At 35.8% G+C, this 24,475-nt stretch overlaps 1 protein-coding gene across 1 annotated transcript in view; it reads right to left on the bottom strand.

Moving 5' to 3' along the window:
* The window catches only part of IQCK (IQ motif containing K), a 44,555-nt gene that overhangs the window by 3,007 nt on the left and 17,073 nt on the right, over positions 1-24,475 (bottom strand). Inside the window, exons 6-7 of the mRNA XM_019472670.1 lie at positions 20,195-20,279; positions 13,787-13,898 (exon numbers count right to left, since the gene is read on the bottom strand). Of these exons, the coding sequence (XP_019328215.1) occupies positions 13,787-13,898; positions 20,195-20,279 (197 nt within the window). The remainder of the gene's footprint in view (positions 1-13,786; positions 13,899-20,194; positions 20,280-24,475) is intronic.

Consider the following 24,475-nt stretch of genomic DNA (forward strand, 5'->3'; position numbering starts at 1 on the left):
TGCCAGTCTCAGGGCAGTGCCAAGAAAACCATTGTCACAGGAGGCTGGATTCAGCTCCCATGAAAATTACAAACACCTTAACTCCCAAGATGTTTGTGTAACAGAATGTGTGAAAATTATCTACAGAGAATGCATAATCACTAATTTAAGGAGGTGCAACATAAGATTTAAATAGAAGTAACACAATCATGATCATTGGTAGCATGATCACAGGATTTCATATAGTTTTAAAACATCAGCTCCGGTTTTAAGTCCTAAGACATAAAGCAACCAAGGCCCTTAAGTGCTATGACAGTGTTAAGTTAAAAAAACAAAAATCTCACATCTCATTTATTTCCAGTATTCTATCTATATAGGTCATATGGTTTCTACTGTCAGGACAGTTGAATTTGTTAGCATTATGTTTCAGTCTCATTACTCTTATTTTTTAATACAGAGCGAACCTGATTAAACTATGCTTTAGTCACATGCATGTTCTAAATCATAGGATACTATAACCATCACTACAATAATAAGCGCTAGTGGAGACTGTGATTAATTTCCTTGGAAGTGAGGTGGGGGTTGCTCTGAAGAGGTTAGCACAACTGTTAACTGCTATTTTTGACTTGCTACTCTTACTATAATAAAGTTATCTATTAGTTTGTCTGCCACATTCCTTGGAAATGCAGCGCATTTGACATGGTTTATCATGTATGTGTTGCAATGTTGAGGCACAGATGATGGCTAAAGGAAGCGCTGGCTTTGAACGTATTTGGATTTATTGTTTTGGTCAGCTCCTGGGAGTGGAATACTCAAAAATCTACAAAACTCCTATTAGACATCTCAGGATTGGCCTTTGTCCTATTTATATATGCATTAAGTTCAAACATCTTTACCATCTATTTTGGATAACAGAGGCAATTTTCCCTCATCTTAATGCACTAATACAGAATCAGGACTGACGTTCTGGTTTGAGACTTGGTTTCAGCATAACAGCGAACAAACTATGACCTACTTTATACATTACTGTATAATACAACTGGTTTGTGACAGTAGCTTATGAAAGGTTTATACACCCACACTCTTTATTTTGTTTAAATCATAAGAACTATGAGAATTACATTTAGTAATTTAAACAGTTGAAAACAGTAATGAAAAATACCCTAGACTCAGACTATAAGAAGATGAAAATCCATTAAAGAAAATCTATTGGAATAACTTATTAGCAGGAGCTTAGAGTAAAATATATATATAGAAAGGAGTTTCACCCTAGCCTCCCAATGAAATGCCAAAGAAGCCTGAACATGAAATTGGAGCCACCAGCAATCTGTCTGAAATAAGACCTGACTTTTAAAGAGACAGTTCTTTATAAAGTGTGTATAATTTTAGCCTCTCGCTATTGGAAGTCAACATGTAGGCAATTATTAGTGAAACCTTTCACTTCAGGAAATCTTCAGTCACTAGTGATAGGAAAATGATGTACTGAAAAAAAAGATATGCTAAACAAACGAACAAAAAATAAACTGGAAATTATGGCCATAGACATGTCTGCTACTCATGATTCTGAAATGGAACTGTCGGAGGATCACTCATCAGAAGAGGCTTCTGCAAAATGGATATATAAAAGTGACAGGACAAACCTAATTCTCCAAATCAGCAACAGAGTTTGTAAAATGCTTAGTCTTGCCTCCACGACTTTAGAGAACAAACAATTTCAGGGCATTTTTTTAATTCACTTACTTAGGATTAGATTAGGGAAGCAAGATCTGACATACAGGAGACTCCCGAACACCAGCATCCAGTAATGGAGATGGCAAAGAAGGGCTGAAAGATCTCTAGCAGAATTTGTTTGTGCAATGCACCATGCTTTCCTAATATTTTGACAGAAAGATTAATAATTCATTTGGATATATCTGGATGGCATTTTTACAATTCAAGGTGTACAAAGAGAAAAGAAATATTGGAAGATACAAGCATTAGGCTAGATGAACAACTGACGTGAACACCCGAGGTAGGAGAGAACAAACTACACAGAATTAGATATACTGGAGACTGTATTGCTACTGATTACCCAAGTGCCCTCCAAATCATTCAGTGACCTGAGATTCATGAATAGACAGCCACAGAAACACAACGGTTTAGGGAAGAAGACCCCGGACTGAGAGAAAAATCCAGAATGAAGGCAACCAGCGCATCTTCAGCACATCTGATTCATGCAGGTTTTTTTCCATGTAAATAGTCAAGATGATAGAAAAAATGAATGATGAAAGTAGAAAGAACTGACCAGAAATGGGGAGAAATCATTCCAGAGTGGCAGGTCCCCAGCAAAAAGCATTTTGGGATTTACAGGCAGAAGCCAACATGGGCAGAAAACAAGAATGTCAGATTTGCTGGGCAGCTTCATGAAAACTGCATTTACACCCATTAGCCCCTCCTATTTCTGGAATGTTTCCTGTTTGCAAAATATGATAGGTTCTGTAAAGTCACCAAATTTAAACTCTCACACAGACTAAAACAAAAAAAAGACAGTTACATTGAAAAAGACGTCCAAGTGACTAATACCACAGTCTGTGTTTAAAGGGAAGTCTGGGGCAAGTAGCTTGTATGTTCTGCAATCTGTCACCCACTTCTTTGCTAATCTCTGAATTATATTTTAAGACTCCACTAACAGATCGTGGTCTTTCTTTCCGTGCATTCCCCCCCTCTTTTTTTGTTTTTTAACCAAAAGAGTCTCAAGTCTAGTTTTGCTGCACGACTATTTGAAGGTTTTACTTTTTAACTGGTGAGTTAAAAGCCTTTTCTCCAGGTTTTTAATGCATCTCATAGTTATAAATAGAAATTTTGGGTTTGCATATCTAAGTGACTAACAAAAAACACCAACAGAATTTTCAATAAAAATGCTCCCATTTTTTCACTATTATCTTGAAAAAGGTTAAAAGAAGAAAAAGAAAAAAAAAAAGATTGCAAAACCCATGAAGAATTTCTCCTCTCATTTAAAACAGAAAAACAAACAAAAAAATTATGTTTATATAATCACAGAAAAATCACCAAATTGCAATTGTCTTTTTGCCATTACAAATCATTATTAACAACTGCAGAATGATGGGTAAAGATACAGCTTTGGTACTAGAGGATTAGTTCAGACTTGTGCTAGCAGATACACTGCTGTGCCTGTGTAAGCGTAGTTCAGAAGATCATGTATTTTGTAGCTTATCTGAATGATCATCTTCCTTTTTTTTCCCCCCAAACATTCCCAACGTAGTTTCAGAAATTAAAAGTTACTGTAATCTTTATAACTTTTTAAAGACATCGGAGTCTGGGGTGTGGACCAATAAAGTGGAATCTGCATCATGAGTCTTATGACTTTTATCACTACATTCTCAGCTGTTAGTGCCAAGATTAAACTTTCAGAAACATGTCAAGCATCTTGAATTAGGCTTGATGAAAACCACCACATACTCAGCTATTGGCACTGCTTTGCTCTTGGATTTTCTTTTTTTTTTTTTAAATAAATTTTAAGGTTTTTTGTGTAACTGAAACTTTATACGTGTGCTGTTAAATCAAAAGCAATCACATATATGAACCCATTTTAAACCATTTTGACTGCAGCACTTTTGTTTTCAGAAAGAAACAACCAACTACCTGTAAATACACTAACGTTTTAAAAAAAAAAAGCAGAGTCAGATTCTTTTAATTGCACTGTTCTACTGAGAGCAAGTAGCCTTCCACTTTAAACCTGCTTATATGGCTCAGTTTGAAACAAAATAATTTGAGGAAATACCTTCAACATGTCAGATCTTAACATATATGTGTGTGTGTATATATATGTTATATAATATAACATATATTAAAAGTGTAAACCCAAGGAATATGGGGAGGTCACCACTTATAAGAGCTCCATAATGAGATTAATTAAAGAATTACAGATACAGTAAAAGGAGGGCAGATGAAATTAGAAACACATTATTTTGTTTAAAAATCTTCCTAAAACATGACTACGTTTCAACCCCCTTTGGTGAAAGTGGGAAAAAAAAAAAAAAGAAAGAAACTCTCACATAAAACTGATGAATTCCTTACAGTTTACTGAGCTGAATTTTCCTAAATAAACCACAGAGGTGCAGTCTTTAAGAAATCCATTAGCTATTCAGACTATGTCTTTTCCTAATCCAGCATTATTACCTACAGTACATTTTAAATACTTTTTTTTAAGCCTAGTGTAAGAGGTCCCATTTATATATATCCCATTTTCAGTATTTTCCTTGGGAAACTACTCAGTCCTGCAAACATGCATGCGATTGTAACTTCATTTATGGCCCCATTAATAAGGATCCATTAGAGCACATGGCTATACTCACATGTTTGTTTGTTTATGGAATGAATTCCAAGAAGTTTCACAGTGTAGCCATTTTTTTCTGGGTACTGAATTTAACATTTTTCCCTTCCTCAGTTCATTCTGCTTTGATGTGATATGATTATTTACTTTGATACGATTACATATAGCCATCCTTCAAAAGTACGCAGACTAGACTTCCCCTGTTCAACTTACCTTGGTAAGCATATTTATCTTTCAAATCCTTCCTCATAATTCAGGTGGAGACATATCACAGCTGTATAAGGAGCGAGAGCCTGCATTGCCTTGCTTCTTGACAGTACGCATCTGTTCCTGCTCTAGCGCTCCTAAAATATGCAGCCTGTTCTCCCCTTTATCTGCAATCTCATTCATATTTTCAAGGATTTTACAGTGACAGAACACCTACATTTTGAGTTCTTCAGCATGTTGCTGGCTGCATCTTCCCAAGGGAAAAGATTCTTTCTATGAAAGAAGTATTTTTAAAATCTCTCAGTATAGGCGAGTAATAACTTCTACTGCCAAAGGAGAAGTACAGCTTGAAAATTGAATGGAATGTAAAGGAATATTCCCTCCTGTATCTGGAAATCAACCCCCTCACCTGCTGTGAAGGTTACTTTCTGTCTCAGTTTGGTTTAACTAGGTTTTCCACACACTGTGTACATTCACTGTTACAGAAGTACCTTACAAAGCCAAGGCTATGGTTGATCTGTAAGAACTGCTAGCTAATAGGGTCACAATTGTTTTTGCCATAAAACCAGAAATATTTATTTCTTTTACTATTTTCCCTGAGAACAGTGCTTTTTAAAAATAAAATTTTACAAATTTTATGCAGGTAAGAAGAAGAAAAGAAAGCCCTTAGGAAATAAAAGAGCTGAAAGTACTAGACACTGTACACAGAACCACTTGTCTTCCCAACAGCACACCAGCAGAGGAATAACCATTGTAACAGACAGTATCAATAGTGTTTTGTTCATATAAGTGACGAATGAAGATTTTAGGTATTTTCATAAAAAAGGTCAAATATTTTCAAATTCCTTTCATTGTAGGACAGATACTTTTTAATTTCCAGTGATGTCTCATCAGCACTGCATCTGCATAACACACTACTCAGAATCACGACTAGATGGGGTTTGTCTACTGCATGGAGGCACAAATCAAATTAACCAGGTCGTTAACCAAAAAGGGAAGGCCTATTTATTCTTGGAAATATTAAAGCAAAAATATGACTGGAGCTATGTGGGATACCAGCTAGAAAACAAGAAGATGCAGCAAATTATGTTCAGTTTCAAATGGATGTTTTAGGCTGCAGATATTGATGAAATTGATACGGACAGCCCTAGATAAATGCAGGCTGGGAAAAGAAGTCCTCCTAAACAGACAATCTCATGGTAGATCATCAGCCTCATGGAACCAAAAGCAGGTCTTGCTATGTGTGTGCCACTGGGTCACATCCTGCCAAACATGATCTCAAATAACATGCAGGTTATTAAATCACCTATTTAAATACATTTACATTAAAGTAATTTCAGCAAATTGGAATAATAAAATCAGAAAGGACATCATCTTCAAAAAAAAAAAAAAAGCCCCAGCTCATCTCCTATTCACTCACATCCTCTGGAGGTTGGTTTTTTATTAGCCATATTTTCTGTAAAAGGTAAAATATTCTGGAACAAATTTATCCCGTAAGCTGTGCTATACTGGGGAGAATTCTCTTTCTCCCTACAAGTCTAAAGCTGTGAGCCATTAAACTGAGTCTTGAGTGCTCTGCTTCTCTCTACATTTTCAGTCTGAAAGTAGAAACTGTTAAGAGTAAGGACTATCACACCTTAAATATAGATCATTTTGTGGAATGTAATGTTACAGCAGTGGGGCGGTATAGCAAACAAAATGTCAGCTAAGAATGCTGTAGCTTTATGATGTTAGGTAAAGGCTGAAAGAAACACACCTTTTTGCACTCAAAAAGAAATTTAGCAGGCATATGCATTAAAGAGGTCAACGGTCCTGCAAGATGCTATTAATTTATAAAGTAATTTTCATGCAAAGTTTTCACACTTTCTATCCCAGAACACTTTTCAAAATTAGTAATAAATAGCATAAAAGACATAGTGAAAGAAGAATAAAGAATTACAAAGAAAAAAAAAAAGAGATGCTTTAAACATGCTGTGAAGCAGGGGGAGAATCAGTGGTTTATATGAGGCTACATTATACCCTGGCCTACCAAACCAAGCAGACATACCATATAGGGTATGGTTTCACATGACACAGCAGGCACAGGACAGATTAGCTGATCTAAAAGTGAGCAGCCGTCACAAATGGGCAGTTTTCTTTCCCTCTATTACTGTTGCACCATTTCCCTTACACTGGATGTACGGATTGTGTCATTATTGGGCAAGTCAGTTTATCAGGCTGATCCAGCAGAAAGCTAACCTGAGGGGCAGCAGAACAGAACTGAAGAGCAGTTCTGTCTCAGATCTGCCAGCTGAACCAACTCACCATGAAGACATGATTGCTAGAGCCAAGAAAAGGAAAGGATGGCAGAAACCTTGGTCAAGGAAGGACAGGACTGCCTTTTTAATGGGGAAGTTGTTGGATCACCTTAGCTGCCCCATAAAAATCATACTTTTGGTCCCTACTTGAAAAAAACCTAAAAAACGTTTCATTCTGGTTATGTTCTAATGAAAATTAAAACTTCACTATTTGTTTCAATAATAATGAACAGGTTTTAACACACTTTCTGAAAGCAGAAAAATAAATTAAGAAAGCCTTTGGATCTGTTAATTACAATCAGTATACATTTCTAACTTCCTCTTAATATCCTTTTTAAATATCACACTGGTTCAAGATTATACAAACATACTTTCATAAAATTATACATCTTTGCCTAAAACATACCCATGAAATAAGGTATACATAGCATTCTGCTGAAAGCCACAACAAAGCAGAATCTGACTGTTAGCTCACATTAACTGAGTCTTTGGCTGATATTTTCATGGAAGGTATGCTGATCTTTCTAGTAGTGTCAATAGAATCACATTACTGCTCGAGTCAGCATTTTCTAAAAGCTATTTGGCAGCTCACCATTCATCCCCTACAGTTAGATTCAACACTGTTTACAGCATCTAAGAAACAGGGTTAGTCATATACAAATTTAAGACATACCTCATTGTTATTCTTAACATAGTTAACTTTGTAATAAATTGCTGTATCTATTTAAAAATGTTTTTCTTCTTTTTCTTTGGATCATGAATCTTAATGCTTTATTTGTGATATCTGAGTTTTTTGTAACAATAAATGCTTTGTCCTGCTTGATGTGAAGAGCTCAGTGGTTAAAGGGGATTAATTGAATTAACTGAATTAATTAATTCAGTTAAACCAAATGCGCAGAAAGACAAGGTTAAGAAGTAGTTGCGTTAAACTATTCATTATTGTAGGAGTGCTCACAATCCACTTCAGCGCAAAGTCTGCTGGGTTAGACTGAATCACTGGTAAAAGCGGTTTTAAAACTAACCTTGCTGGCTTTACAATGAAATAGGGTTTAACGACATTAATAAACAGCAGAATAATAATAGCAGAAATAAGAGCAGCTGGAGCACTAACAAAATTAATTATGGCATCACAGCTGAGATTGATAATGAAAACCCCTGGACAGTAACTTCTCAAACTAGTACAGCTGTTTCCAGATAGCCATCTGTCTGGGCCCCAAGGCTATTTTATGTATGGATACTCCTAAATTAACTTAGCAGAGCTCAGTTAAGGCATTACAGAAACAATGTGATAATATTGAAAGCTAATGTGATAGAAGCAATACGAACTTGCAGTGGTTTAAGAAAAAAATTGAAAAGGGGCAATTTTCCAGCTTTCTTTGAAGTGGTGAAACAGCTGTGTGTCCTAGAGTCCTAAAATAATTGATTTGATGACAGGAAAGCTCTATGAGAGTGATTAAAAGGAAATTTGTTTTTCCTTTTGAAACAATTGGCAAAGGTGGCAAAGGAAATCTTATCACTACATTACTCTCCAAAACAACATAAATATCCTTTATGGAAAGATTACATTTCTTCAGACAGGAGGTTTTTGAATCAATTCAACTGCCAAATGACACAGTCCACTCTACCCTTAGCCCCTACCTTTCTTAGTTGCAACATTTTGAAAATGGTATCATCTTGTCCTCTGAAAATGCACTTGTAATTTTCACCTTTAAGATTTTACATGCATGAAGACTGTAAACTATGATCGTATAATCATCTAATATCACATACATCCTTTTTCACAGTGGTATGTTGTAAGTATATAGTTTTATTTCTTAGAAATAAGTGGGAAATGTATGCATTTGTAACTCTTACTGGTATCATGGACAATGGAACGTGAAAAAACATGCCTTGATGAGATGATGTAAATGCTAACAAATTGAAAACAGAGAGTCCAAACCACAAACATCATTTAAATAATTTAAAATGAATCAAAATGCAATCATTTAAAATGAATTAGCAAGCCTGCTAGGTCAACTTCTATCATCACCTTCAGGAATACAATTTTTCAACAATTAACACTGACAGAATTAAACATGTACTACAAAAAGAAGAATTTGGCTTTTATTTTTTAAATTTATAATGAGATTAATTTTATCCTAGTAAATTTGAATCCACTTTTTTCAGATCTTCAAAAACAGATCTATTTATGAATTCTTTTAAAAAAAGAAGATGCCTACTTTTTTTTTTCTTCAAAGTAAACTCTTAATAAACCATAGTAAATAGGCTACGAAATCCCACAAAGACTTGAAGAAAACCTTGGTTGCTCTGCCAAAGTTTTCTTTACATATCAGTCAGGTCTGCTGGAAGACAACTTATGTCTCATGGATTTTATTTTTCATCATTTTTGTACACTGTTACTAGTTACTATTTTGTTTAATCTTCTAGCTCTAAGCTACTAAAGCAAAGAATTCTACTTCACTTACTGCATAGGAACACCCCATATATATACACACACACAAATGCAGTTTTTCCCTGTTGTGATGTATGATTTTGCTCCTCAGAATGAATTCTTTTCAGCTATAAAATATCCCTTGGGCAATTGCATGGGTTGGTAAATAAAACCTGACCTTTTGTGGATTAAAACTGCAATATAAATATGAATAAATGTTTGGAAAATCTATGCAGCCCTTGTAACAAACTGCTATCACAAAAAAAAATTGTGACAGTCTTCCAGTTTCAGTATTTGTACTATAATGTATACTGCCCTGAAGAAAATTCTTTTTGTTCTGAACATTTCATAATTAAGTGAAGCAGTGGTCAAACGGTCCTGCATATAGCACAGTGCAGACACAGAAAAGCGTGTCAGCTCGTAACACCCTGCAATATATAATACTGTAATAGCAAGGCAACTGAGGAGGCCATGATACATAAAGGAAGGTTTTGAAAACGATGTCTTTTGAAAAATTACTTTTTTATGACAGCTTTGTTATCAGCTGATACTTAACTGTCTTTACGATTTAAAAAATTCTACCCTGAGAATTCTGCAGACTGAATTCACACTTAAGCCTTCATAGCTGAAATACAACCTGCAGGAACAGCTTTCATTATGGTCCTGCTGTTGGTATAGACAGGCAGAACCGCTTTTGAGGTTGTCATTCATTACTGTCTTTCTTAATCGTAAGCCCGCCTCTCAATGTCTCTAAATATCTACTCAAAGAAAACTATCGCTATTTGTATTGGTACCAGTACTGGTATCAATGCAGACTCTTTCTTATGACAAGAACTCCTAACACCAGGAAGGAACGTTGGAAGAATGTCAAGCATTTTGAACTGTATGCAGAACACCAACTAATTCTGCAATCGGAATTGGAAAAGTAGATTTCTCCACGGGATACTTTCTAATGAACTCAGGGTGTAATACCTATAGTATAAATCTTGCAATATTACAATGGAAGCAGATTTTACTGGACACATTCTATTAAATAGCACGATGCAGCTGAAGCTAGCTGGCAGGAGCTTCAATCCAGCTCACACGTTTTCCCTGGAGATCACAAAGAATGGCTGTTTGGGCAGGAAAAGTACCTCCAACAGGAGAATGCTTTTCCTTGCACTTGCAAACATGCAAACCACAGAACTATCCAGTAGCTGCTGCTGCAGTCACCATCTCTCATCACAGGGAAAGCAGCAAACTGGAGACAGACCTGCCTCTGTGCAAGAGCTTTTTTGTCTAGCGTAGGTAAGCCAGGAGGAGTTGCTGACATTGTCCAGGCCCTGGGGAATGCGGTGGATGCAGTACTTGAACATGATTCTCTCAATTGCAAACATTAAATCACCCTGTGGTATCAGCTTGTGCTGATCAGCATGTGACTGGCAGGTGAGCACTCCAGAGGATTAAAGGAGGCGGCCCATAGAGGCAGCTTTTCAACAGTGAACATTGTCCTAGAGGATGAGTTGCCACTGATTCACTTCATGTTATGTGACAAAATGTGGATTACTTCAGAAATCCAGAGAAAAAGTTTAAAATGTTTGTTCCCAGTACTGCCTGGTGTTTGCTGCACAGCTGTTGTGTGAGAGTGGGTTTAAATACTGTTCCACTTCACACAATGGAGGAGAAATTGTGTTACAATAGCACCATGTATTAAGATATTTATTGGAAAGATTTATACTATAACTACTGAACCCCGTGTTCATTAGCAAATACCCAGTGGAAAGACCTACTTACCCAATTCTGATTGCAGAATTAGTTGGTGTTCTGCATACACTTCGGAAGGCTTGACAGCAAACTTAACACAGTATAACTGCAACATTACCCTGACTAGATGTCCTAAAAACTAATGCTATCCAACAGATATGTAAGTACAAATAGGAAACAAAAGGAATGAAGTTTAGGGAATCAAAGGTTTGCCAGTGGGGGAGCTTGAAAACATGGAGAAATTACTAATGTATAACTTCGTGTTTGCTGGTATTATAAAAATTAGCCCATTTGGAAGGGCTGGGATTTCACAGAAGAAAGAATCTAGCATTTGTTTAAAATGCTATTATTAGCCCCAAGTGCCTATTACATTTATTTTGTGTGAAGGAAAAAACATTAAAATAAGGAAAACTGAAAACAAGGGGTTATTTTGTAATCCCAGTTGTTACAATGATTGTTACTAGTAACAGATTTCTCCTTTCACATATGTGAAAGGAAAAACTCCTTTCACCTTTAGGCAGAAATTTCAAAAGAAGATTGCAAGCAGAAAGGGAAATGTGTGGAACTTTCATGCTGTCCTTTTAGCCTGATCTACTTGTAACTAATGATAGATAGAATAGATGCACAATAAAAAGTGAAAGAATAATTGCAGTGCATCAGGTTAATGACCTGACTGCTGTTAATTCCTTTGACATTTACAAAGCATGGACTATTTTATAATTAAAATGCTTCATAGGGAAGTTTTAGTTGTATCATCTATTAAAAAGCAGGACAGTTTTAAAATTAACAATAGCCACAAAAGATTTGATGACTAGAGTTATTGAAGAATTGCAAGGCTCTAGTCACTTACAACAAGCTCTGATTGCTACAGCAGTGATGTTAATAAGTACTATTTATGTATGGACATTCTTACTGTAGTTTCTAAAATAAAGCATACTGTGAGGATGTCAAACACTTAATTCCAGAACACCCTATTTCATATCTGTGCATGAGTACAATAACTCCATTTCATTAAAAAGAACAGTTAAGTTGCATAGAGAATAAGGAAAGAAAAAAACATTTGAGTGAAGACCCAGCAGGACATACTCAGTGTTCAGCTTAGACTTTAAATGTGTAGAAATTGGGTACCTGAAGGTGAACCAACGAAACAATGGCATGGTCTACAGAGGCAGCAAAGAGAAAGAGCTCCAAATGGTGACCCACAAATATTCAGCGCTGAGTGAAAAGCTGCCTAGGTCATTAGGCAACACGGAGGACAGAGGCCTCCCATTAAGCTGCCTAATACCAGATTGCACATCACCAATTTTCTGTCACTTGAAATCTAGAGTTGTAGATTTTTCTGGAGAGTAGGTATCTAACTGACCAGGACTCAGCATTTTAAAAGCTTTCACAGAAACCCGATTCTAAACTTTCTTGCCCTTCAGGGATTCAAATGTAAGTCTCTCCTTCCCCAGTGAAGCCCCATGACAACCAGGCTCAGAATGAGGGCATGAACAGATGTGCTTTTGTGTACTGAGCTGAAGAGGTCTAAGCCATGACTTGCCCCTGGCTTTTAACTCCTGCCAATCACCTGGAGATTGGCACTTCCTCAGCCATGAGCAGTAACCAGGTATGAGAATACCATCTCATATTCTGCTCAATTTAACCAAGCTGTGGGCTGCTGAAAGTAGTTATCCCTCTCTCTCCCCAGTTCACTTTCCCCTTTGTGTTAGATACAGCAATCATGTGGCAACAACGTTGTGGAAAACTAACCTGCCCCATACCAAAACTGATCCAAACCCATGGTGCAGTTAGACAATCACCAAAATTGATGCAAGAGCTACAGAGTGGGATCAACCCTTTTGGCAGCTCCAAGTTTGATCCAATTGACTGCGTGAAACTGCACCTTGAATGCTCTTACATAGTTCAGGGCAAAGATCGGCCATGTGAAAACACATCTGTGACAGTGCCATCAGACTGAAGGACCACACAACGGTGACTGGTACAACATAATTTTCCCTCTGTTCAACACATGAACAACGTAGCTGAACGACCTCTTCTCACCTACATCTATTGGCATGTAGTTTACATCCCTACGTATATCCCATTTGAGTCCAGCCCACAGAGGCTGATAAAATGTAGACCGGTTGAGCAGCTAGTGAATCCTCCTGCATTAGTAGACAAAGAGGCTGGCTGAATAATCATAATTACACCACTGTGCCTGAGTAAGTGAATAACAACTTTGGCCCTGTCAGTAAAGCCTTGTCCACAATCAGGGCAAGAAGGAAACATGTTACAGTATCGGTTCTTAAAGCAATCTGGCCTCATTTCACTTGGCAATTATATTGGGTTGTTTGGGTTTGTTTTCTTTTTTTAGAACTGTACAGGCCAACTTCTGCTATAAATAACTACAGGAAAATGCCAGTAGAACATTTACCAAATAGAAATCCCACAGTTCAGAAAAACTGTACAACAACCCATCTGGTAAAAAACAGTATTTACATGTGTAGCTGGTAGAGATCTGATCCTGCCCTAGGAAATACTGTGCCAGCACATTGTCATAGTCCTCTGAAATTATTGAGCTTTGGCCCTGTACTGTATTTTTAATTGCCACTTTCAGCTATTCAGGCAACTAACTTAGAGTAAGTAGTGACTGTAAAGAAACAGCCAGGCATTCCCAACCGACATTGCCTTCTCTTCTCACTTGTGATTTGTGTCTTACTGTGTGTCCTATTTCTTAATACAACTTGAAATATAAAAATTAAACACTTAACGTAAAAAGAAAAATCATTAAAATATACAGTTTAATTCACATACCTTTGGCTTCCTGCTTAGTCCAGAATTCTTTCACTCTTTTAATAATGTTTTTCTCCTCTCTCAACTGCTTTTGCCACTGACGTAGCTCTTGTATTTCACTATCACAGCGGACCTGGGAAAGGGAAAACAGAAAATGCAACTAAAATGATATACATTCATGTTACCCAAGACAATGAGACAATTTTTTTTCGTGGGGCTGTGGCTGGGCAAATACATGACATCCATCCTTTTTGCAGGGCCTGATATAAAAGCACAATCCCAGAGGTTTACAGTTTTCAACTTATACAGAAATAAAAGCCACATAATTGACAAACCACATTGAAAACATAAATATGCCAATTAGGGGATCATTTTGATTACCAAGGACTCTGGAGAATGTGATTGCAGTGAGACGCTTATTCTTTGAGCTAATGAAAATTTAAAGCATTATGCTGAAGGGTATTAGTGCCTTTAGAAAACCACAACACTATAAAACCAACCCATTGACCAACATAATAGAGCAGAAGAGGAGCATGAAGGGTCATACAGCAGGAAATTTATTCCAGCAAACTGATTCACACCTGCTACCAGCTGCAAACAGGCTTACTGACAATCCCAGCCATACAATTTTCACAAGCAGGAGAGCCATTAATCTGTTATTGAAAGTAATTGGAATGCATTACATGATATCTATTCTTTGTCAGTCAATCAGCCCTATGAAGGGCGTAATTCTGCTTCCACATAAAATGACAATAGTCAAAGGCCTTGACTCCATTTAAGATGTAAGTTGAATTCTTCTATTACTGCTTTTGTACCAGTGTAGATCCTACTAATATAAGAAAGAGCTAGCTTTGCAACAACAGCTTTTACCACTCTGCTACTTAAACTTGTTCTAAGCAGGATTTGATTAATTAGCAGTATGTTGCCAGTTGTCTACCTCGGCATTCACACAATTACTACCTCCAGTGCTAGAGCAAAAATCCAGAATAGATACTGTCCCTCTGACGAGAGCGGGAAGGGGACATGCTAGTATTAGCTTAGACATTGGTAAGTGATTATTCTCTTAGAGTCACATTCAAATTATAATAGAATTATTAAAAATGCAGTTTCTATTTTTTCTAAATGTTACATATATAAAATGTCATTATGTTTTAGGACTTAATGTCCTAGTAATTCAGGCTGAAGTTGAATAACAAGGAAGAAACAAGCAGCAATAAGCTTGGTTTCTCCTGGCACATTTTTGCTTTCAGGAAGCCGACTACTTAGTTTTCTAGAAAATTTCTTGTATTTATTTTATTCTTACATGATATGGTAATGAGTTTGCTCTGTGATTTGAACTCTATTACTCTACTCCATTACACTCTGGTTTTCTCCCACTTTCCTGAGATACATAGAGAGCAAAAGAGCAGGACTTAGTTTTCCACTAGTTCAAAAAAAACCCCAAAAAACTTAAAGAAAACAATATTAAATTATTTATCAAAAGTATTCTTTCCACCCAGAATTTCTCCTTTGTGGTGCAGCTAAGAATGCAATAGACAGTAGCTGAACTCCCACAGCACTTTTCAATCTGCTTAGGAGAAGATAACTTGCTATATTTCAGATAGTGCACTGGCAGAGCAGAAATACAGTACAAGGTTACATGATCAATAAAGACAGGCAAGACTTTTACTTAGTGACTTGACATCAGATACCTCTTAGGCCTCTAATAATATCCCATTATACTAATATAGTTCTGTATTATCTTCTTTAAAAGTTATATGAAGTTTTTACAAGGCTGTTATGAAATTTTAAAATCTAAAAAAAAAAGTTACTGTTACTAGTGATCTTCTCAGCTACACAAAAAAATCAAAACCATTTTGTATTAAATCCATCACATACTATTTCCAAAAATACAATATAATCCCAAACACGGGATAGTTTCTTTAGGCTTGCAAGAGACTTTTTTTCTTTTGTACTGTCATGTATGCTTTTACAGAATTCATAATTCCCTATCACATGGAGTCAGCTTATCTGCACAGGAAAGGGTTAAGGGAATGCTTACAGGACATATAAATGACAGCAGCAGAAAAGAGGCAGGAAGATAGAGAAATTACTACCTCTATTTCTAACTATAAAATTTCTGAAGAAAATGAAGTGTCCATTTGTAACTGCAGCTATGCAAGACCTGTATTTTGGCCTGTGACAGGGCCACAGCGATCTCTGTATACTGAAAATGAAGACAGTAACTCTTAACAGTTAAAAGATACAAGGCAAGTATAGTAGATTCTGTATACTCTCCTTAGATAAATAAAATAGTGAAAGTACAGTGAAATACATAGCAAAATACAGGGCTCTGAGATAAAGGCATAGTCAGATAGACTCAAATACTCCAAAGTCCAACATTAAACCCAAGCAGTGAACATGAGCTCCCAGAACAAAGTGATTTTTTAGAAAAGTGTAAGAAAAGAAAAAGGAACACAGATACATCACCTGCAGCAAAACAGGTAACAGGAACTTAACACAAATACCATGAACATGTTCCAAATATGCTTAATAGATTACAATTTAGCATAGTTACGATGATTTCTCAGAAAGTAGTCCCTATTTTGTAATCAGCGTGCAAATCTACCATGATTAAAAAGCCATGACTCAGCAGCAAAATCTCCAGGCAAATAATCAAAGGGTCAAGAGTCTTGTCCAAACAAGTGATGTGTATCGCCTGCAGACCAGCAATGCATGAAGCACTGAAGGAGTCTTAACTTTGAAGTGAGAGTTCATTCTTACTCAAGTCACTTGATTTGAATCTACACTTGCTGTAAAGAACAGTATTTGCGAGACCTTCTATGTTTGAGCCTTTGCTAGTAGCCACAACTTGCTGGAAAGGAATATAAATTGTGATAGCAAAAGCACGACACTTTTGTGTTGTTAAATCAATTCTGATTTAACTGTTGCTCAAACAATACTTATGTATAAAATAGCACTGAATATTTACATAATGCTGTCCAATTTAAACTCCATATTACTACAAGATTTAGTCAAAATAAACTGCTTTCAATGCTAGCTGAGAACATGTTGCACAACAGCGGAAAGATAACACTAAAGCTTTGACCAGAGACATTAGAGAAAATTGTATTAATGAAAAATCCCTTCAGTCTAGAATAGTTACGCAAACTGTAAAGATTAAAAAGACCCTATAAAACAAATGACACTAAGCACGGATTCTGCAGTAGAGGGGTGAAGGAATATATCTTTTCTTGTAAAAGTGCCTGGAAAATTGATACCTACCAATCAAGGGTTTTCACCAGATACTGAATACTGCCTTGGCCCACAACAGATGAATGGAACCTCAATAAAAGAGGCTGGTGAGAAGTGAAGAGAAAGAATTCTGATGACAGATCTGTCTCCAGCCTTATTTGGGTGCTCCTCCTTGCCCTCAAAGAGATCCCTCAAGATGACATCTTCCTTTCTGATCTCCTTAGAGTACTCAGCAGTTGTAGCTTCCACTGCTGTTTGTTCTGGAATTTAATTCTTGATTAAATTTGAAATAATTTTAAGAGTACTCATCAACGTCTTTGTATGAAAGATTGTAGAAAGGACTTTGTTGATGGCAGCCATTAATTATTACTACCAAAACAAGTATTGTTCTGGAATTTGCTTCAGGTAAGGATGAATGTACTGCTTTGATCATGCTTTATTATCAAAAAGTTCTCAATATTCTGTACGTATATATTTTTTTCCCTTTACATAGAAAAGCCTTTACTACCTGATCCATTTTTGCTGATTGCCATGTGGTTTTGATACTGGCACACTCAGACAGCTAGATGTAGCAGAAACAAGTGAAGTGTCATGAGAAGACACGATGCTCAGTTAGTTATATAACTAGATAAACTCTACTGCCCAGATCAATATGGTTAACGAAATATCTAAAAAATGGTCTGAGTCCATAGGAGATGTGTCCAAGAAAAATAACTTGCTGTGGTTTCTCACACCTTATATGACATTGTTTAAGAATAAAAAACTTACAAGGTTCACATTTGGGATAGCGTTGTTAAAGACAAAACTATCCTGCCCAGATTTCCGAGTCTCTTACTTTTTCTGAAATCCAACAGTGACTCCAGAATCCTTCTCCATCCATCTTTCAAACAAGTACCTATGGCATGTGACGTTATGTCCTTTAAAGTGTATCTTGAGAAGACCAATGGTGAAGTACACTGTTCCTTTATCACAATGCCATGTAAAATATGTATGTGCGCTTGTGTTTAATTATTCAATGTTATCACAACGTGTAAATTTTTATATCAATAATAGTGTTTAAAAGCTCCAAATTCTGTGAATTATAAAACAAGATTTAATGAAAAAATCAGAAAAGAGTTTAAAATACTGACACAATAATATCCTTAGAATGCAAAAGGGCATTATTTGTAAGCATTCAGTTATTACCACAATAAATCAGTGTTAGCTGACAGAGCTGTTTATTTTAAAAGCAAATAATCTGAATTCTTTGGTAAATTTTCATAATACAGTTTATAATTAATGCGATGAAATCCCATTTAAGCTTAGTGTTCTTTTAATTTACAAGCCCAAGGATAACACATTGCCCTATGTAGTAACTGTTACTAATGATTTTTATTTTATATTCTGATTTTAATTTAAATTTTAATTTTTAAAAACCCAAGTTCTTTCAGCTCTAATGAGCTCCATTTAAGCTTAGTGTTCTTTTAATTTACAAGCCCAAGGATAACACATTGCCCTATGTAGTAACTGTTACTAATGATTTTTATTTTATATTCTGATTTTAATTTAAATTTTAATTTTTAAAAACCCAAGTTCTTTCAGCTCTAATGAGCTTTTCAGCTCTAATAAGCTAAAACATGTAACAACTAACTTTATAGTCTGAATTATTTTTGGTATCTCCTACTTTTTATAGCTACAGTTTCTCATTTCTGGGAACTGGTTTAGGAAGATAACTACTACTGTGAAAATTTTGAAGTTAATATATATAGCAAGGAAGGATAGTGGCCTTCAGGAGCTTTGGTAGAAGCACAAGGTATCTGAGCAACCTTGCACTGCTCAGCAAACATAACTGTTATTGGATAACAGTTGCCTTTGCAATACTCCACTGTAAGGATGCCTACAGTGATATTGTCAGTGCTAATTAATGTTAGTGTCAATGCCATCTTTGTTTAAAAAAAGAAAAATAAAGGAAAATGAACAAGCAAAAAGCGTCACAAAAATCTATCAGTCAAGAAGATAATTTCAAGGTATTTCATCATCTTTGGCTGCACGGCACATTATAGTGGCCACTTATATTAATGCTTGTTAAAAGTAGTAAAGAAGAACTTAACAGAGAGTGTTTTATACTGATTGTTATTTAAACACCTGACGTACAGACAGAGATGTCTCACCGTCCATCACAACGAAATTACTGCTATATCTGGAGACTATTTACGAGCTTAAATTTTGATAAAGGCAGTCCAAGACATTTCTTTGTCACCAAAGTCGCCTGAATTTCAAGTTCATTTCTTTCCAAGGCGTGAAGGTGTTAGAGCCTTTTAAAGCAATATTTGACAGAATCTGTTCAGGATTTTCAAATAATTTATTTTGTACCCTAGGCTTAGCATGGCTGTTACCCTCCAAAATAATAGTATTAGCCAATTTTCTTTGTATTTATTTTATGTGCCTTGCTTTTCCCTCTTAAATTGGGGATTGTGTTAATGTTTTATTACTAGTATGGCTTGCAACATCTGCTTGCCATTTTGTTTTCCCTTTCCTTGAATAACAGCCTTCATGCCTCTCCTACATCTCCTGTCTCATTCTTGGTCTCAATTTTTTCTCCTTTGTTCAGTATTAGCCAATTTTCTTTGTATTTATTTTATGTGCCTTGCTTTTCCCTCTTAAATTGGGGATTGTGTTAATGTTTTATTACTAGTATGGCTTGCAACATCTGCTTGCCATTTTGTTTTCCCTTTCCTTGAATAACAGCCTTCATGCCTCTCCTACATCTCCTGTCTCATTCTTGGTCTCAATTTTTTCTCCTTTGTTCCTCTATGCTTTTATTTCTTAACAGACCTCACCAATCCTCCTTGTGCATCTCCACACTCACTCACATATCCCTGCACGAAGCAAAATAACACTTCATCCTTTAGCAACTACCCAAATATTAACTAAAAAAAAAAAAATTGTTCAGTGTTAATTGTACTTTTGAAAATCGAATTTCTGCAGATTTTCTGTTGTTGAGGAAAACAGTGAGATTACATCAGCATAAATGCCTGTGAAAAAATTGTAGTCACTAGGCATAAGGCAGGGCAACATCTAAAGCCAATGAACCACGGGTGTCTCAGCAGCTATTTATAGTATCCCCTACTTAAAATTTATGTAAGGATTTTCCCTGGGGCCTTCACAGTCCTACGGTTTCCAACATCAAGCAAAATAATTATAGATTACTCTTACCCGATAACCTCTCCAGAAGGACTGAATTACTATGCTTGCTTCTTCTTCTGATAGAAGGAGAGATAGAGGAATTGGTGGCCTAGGACTTAAAAAAGATAATGTTTTTTAAACAGACGGCCTCTAAATGTAAAATACTTTCTTCCCTAACAGTATATTTTATAAAAAGAGAAAGGTTGTTCAGGAGCTTGAAAGATACAATTTCTTATTGCTCCAAAGATAAAATGCACAAAGAATACCTCCTTTCAAAATATATTCTGTTATGTATGCTACAATAATTTCTTCTTTAAAACAACAATATACAAATGGCACATCAAGTGCAGTAATCTTTCTTATTCTTCTACACAGATTTCAAATTCCTACCATTATGGTAGGGTCTGAGGTGGTGGTGGGAGGGGAGCGAGAGAAGAAGGTGTGCCATTTGTAAAGCAGAGGAGGTTTTAGTGTGCATGCAACAATGAGCAGGCTTATGACATGTTTCTAACAATTATTAAATATACAGAACATGAATATATTTTAGTACATGAGTTTATACTACGATTTCACTTAAAAGTAATATGTACTGAAAAAAGTAATGATTATCAAATCTGCATAAGCATGGATTCATGTTTAGAAATGTCTAAACAAGTTCTTAAAATGCTGAAATTTTACTTTTGATAGCATATACACATTGTTTGGTGACAAAAGAAAGTAATACATATGTGAAGTCAACAATTTTCAGCCAAAATATACAGTAAGTTGAAAGCATTTTTGGTGACTCCATTGCTACCAATTTTAATGGGAAACACTCTAAACTATAATTACAATTCAGCCATCACTAACAAAAACTCAAATCACTATATCAAATCTTGCTTCCCAAAAGCCATTTTCTATGGACATTGATTTATTTCTCACACACAATGATCAGAAAGCATCCATTGAAAAGGAGAAGCCAAAATTCATTTATATAGTTTGTTTTATAATAAATGTAATTTAAAGCTAATGAACTATAGGGCAATAATGGTGCGGCTCATGAAAATACGGTTATAAACAGTAGACTTGGCACAGTGTTAGAATGGCTGCTAGGAGCCCCTCTCCCTGCATGGGACACAGATTGAACACAGCTTTGACTTGGAAGACCACAGCATTATGAATTTGGATGCAGCAATCATTTGGATTTAACTATCAAACGTGTTTTTGTCTATACCAGTTGTAAACTGTCTATTTTACCAAAACTACAGACACTTACAGCCCATGCAGGAACATTATTTATAGTATTTACACTATAAAGACACATATACTGCACAGACCATCAATTAACAAGCTATTTATGCAGTCTTACATTTTCTGGCTAAAACATTACTGCTGCCATTTCTTTTGGAAATTTATTTTACAGTATATTACAGCTCAAGCTAGGAGGCTTGACAGCTTACATTTTCCTTTCACTTAATTTCATTCATATTAGTCTCTGCCCTAGTAAGCTTCCTATGCTCACTGACGTCTTTCTGTTAGGGCTTGTCTTCACTGAAGGAGCATTTCAACTTAGAACACAATCTTAACTGTTATCTAATGCTATACTGACTACACCGTTTGAGTCTGTGTACTCAGTTAAATTGGTCTCATTATCATGTCAGCTGGGTTTTGGCCTACATTTATTTTAATGTGAAAGAAAACCTTGGTCTGTTTGGAAGAGTAGAAATAAGACAAAAATAAAAAGAAGTCTTTCCATTAAGCTAAACAGTTTTAGCTCTGGGAACATTAATTAGCATTTCTACTGCTCAAGGGAAATCGTAAGTGCTGGACAAGCAAGGCTTGCTGAGCTAACTGCTTCTTATAATCAGATTTAAAAATGTGAAGTTGGACTGTGCTGGTTTGGCAGATAGGCTTTCATCCTCTGTGCTATTTTTGATCTTTTTGAAAACCAAAACTTAAGAGTTGGAAAACCACAGAAAGACCTACATATTTTACAGCAGTTCTATCAAAGACATTGAACTTTCTCTAAGAATGAGTACATCTCTAAAGAACAAACTGAGATTTCTCCTAGCCTGCAAGGCTGACTCCAGCATTAATTTGCTTTCATTTTCAAATTATAAAAACGTCTAGTTTATAATCCAACACTAAATTTGAGAAACCAATATAAAGTCAAGCAAGAAATGGGATTTAATTTTCAGTATGACAGTCACTGGCAAATATCAATCATTTCAGCAGGGCAGCTATAAAGAACAGAAGTCATGCCAGGTCCAGTTTTGTCTAAGAGAATATATGCAATTGGCTTCAGGTCAAATAAAAATAGAATCTGAGCAGAGGCAATCACCCCTCAGCAGTGAATTAGGAAAAGAGGGAATATGTCATTTGTGGCAGAAGACAGCTGTATGCCACCAAGAAGATTAAAACTGACAGTAAAATGTACATTAACTATATTCTGCTTATTTAGTCTTTGATTATGCACAATCTTAAAAGCCCTCACATTAAACATATTGGTATCTATGTTGAGATATATATATCTCAGATACATCGTTTAACATAAGTTGCACCTGTAAAAGAGCATCAGTAAAATGATTTTTCTTAAGTATTGTATTTTACCAAATCTGAATAAAGCAGACACTGAGCAGAGGAAAGTTAAATTCCAGAAACGTTTCTTGCTTTCTGATCAAACTTGTACGGATCCTGATTATGTGAGATACTTACTAATTATATTACATTATGCAGGTGGAATTTGGCACCCAGAAGATATAAAGCAGACTTGCATTAAATAAATATATGAGGTATTGAAAAAGGTTCTTACTGAAGACGTGTATCTGATTTCCTCATGGACAGAAGCTGGGTTTCTCAATGAACTCTCAAGAAGGGGGGGAAAAAAGGCCCTCCATTATCTTGTCACCAAAATGGACAAGCTAACCTATGGGGGTTCACAGTCATGCTGATGGACACTGTATACAGTCAGTATTTTTACACAGTAATGTCCAGAAACCCCAATTGTCATTAAGTTCCCAATCTGTCCTACAAATAGGAGGTCTGATTCCTTCCTTGAAAAGGAAATATAAGAAAAAATTTAGTCAAGCAAAATTTTCACTGTATAATTCAGGATTTTGTAATTGCTCTTTTTATTAAAATCTGTTCCCTATCAGTAACAGACAACCACCAAATTTAACCACCAGCCTTATAGCTAGCTGCCTGCAGGACCACCATGCTAGCTACAGAGAGCATCAGTGCCTGGGGCGGATGGTGTGCAGGTGACAGTGGAATAACCAGGTGCAGTCAATGAACGATCAGGGTTTCTCTCTGGTTTTAGTAAGCTTATCTCTAGAAATATTGAAGCAACCCTAACAACAAGAATCAAGCCTTCTGGGGGCCTGTAAGTTTCAATACCACAGCCACTGCCATATTAAACATCCACAACCACTTCACCTTTAATTTGACTGGGATGGTTATTGTTTTTGAATATTTATATCACGTATGAACACAGGCAATGACAGAGTCATTGCAAAATTCATAATCTAAAAGACAAAAGAACAGACCAAAGAATAGGGATAAATGTAAGACATGCATGTAAATGACCATGGTGATCTGCGTAACTCTTAAAAAAAGGATTCTGAGAAAGTCTTTGGTTTGGAAAGTACTCCAAATGTTCATATGCTGTTCTGAACAACCAAAAAAAACCGTTCTGGAAATTTTTCAAAGTAGTTTTCTTTTACATTTTCAGTATTTTTTATTCCTACTCAGAGAACCTAGAAATATTACAGCATATTAAGTCCTTCTTCTTACATGCCTATCCAGAGCTGCAAAAGTGTGCAACAATGAAAAAGTATTGTTTTGATTCAAAATAAATGTCTCAGAAATCTCTGATTATAGATACTATTAACATAATTTACCCAAAAAGCAGGAAAAAGGTTGTTCATAAACGATCAGATACTGAAGTACTGATTTATCTGACCTGGTATTTAAAACCAATTAGATATATTAATCACATATTACACTATCACTGTATGAGCCTCACAGGTTTGCAGGGAAATATTCCCACAGACACTTGACAAAAATACCTTGGAACATTTTCACAGGTCAAACTGAGTGTGAACTGAGACCTTTCTTTGTAACATTGTTAGTATTAATACAACTATTCAACAGTCAGAAAGAAATTACTAACTACTGGCTTTCTTTTGCAGTAATCTAAATGCACTAGTATAAACTGAGACCTTCTTTGTAACATTGTTAGTATTAATACAACTATTCAACAGTCAGAAAGAAATTACTGGCTTTCTTTTGCAGTAATCTAAATGCACTAGTATAAGAGAAAAGTAAAAAGTA

The sequence above is a fragment of the Aptenodytes forsteri genome, unplaced genomic scaffold (genome assembly GCF_000699145.1).
Source record: "Aptenodytes forsteri isolate BGI_AS27 unplaced genomic scaffold, ASM69914v1 Scaffold84, whole genome shotgun sequence".
In the NCBI taxonomy this organism is placed as follows: domain Eukaryota; kingdom Metazoa; phylum Chordata; class Aves; order Sphenisciformes; family Spheniscidae; genus Aptenodytes; species Aptenodytes forsteri.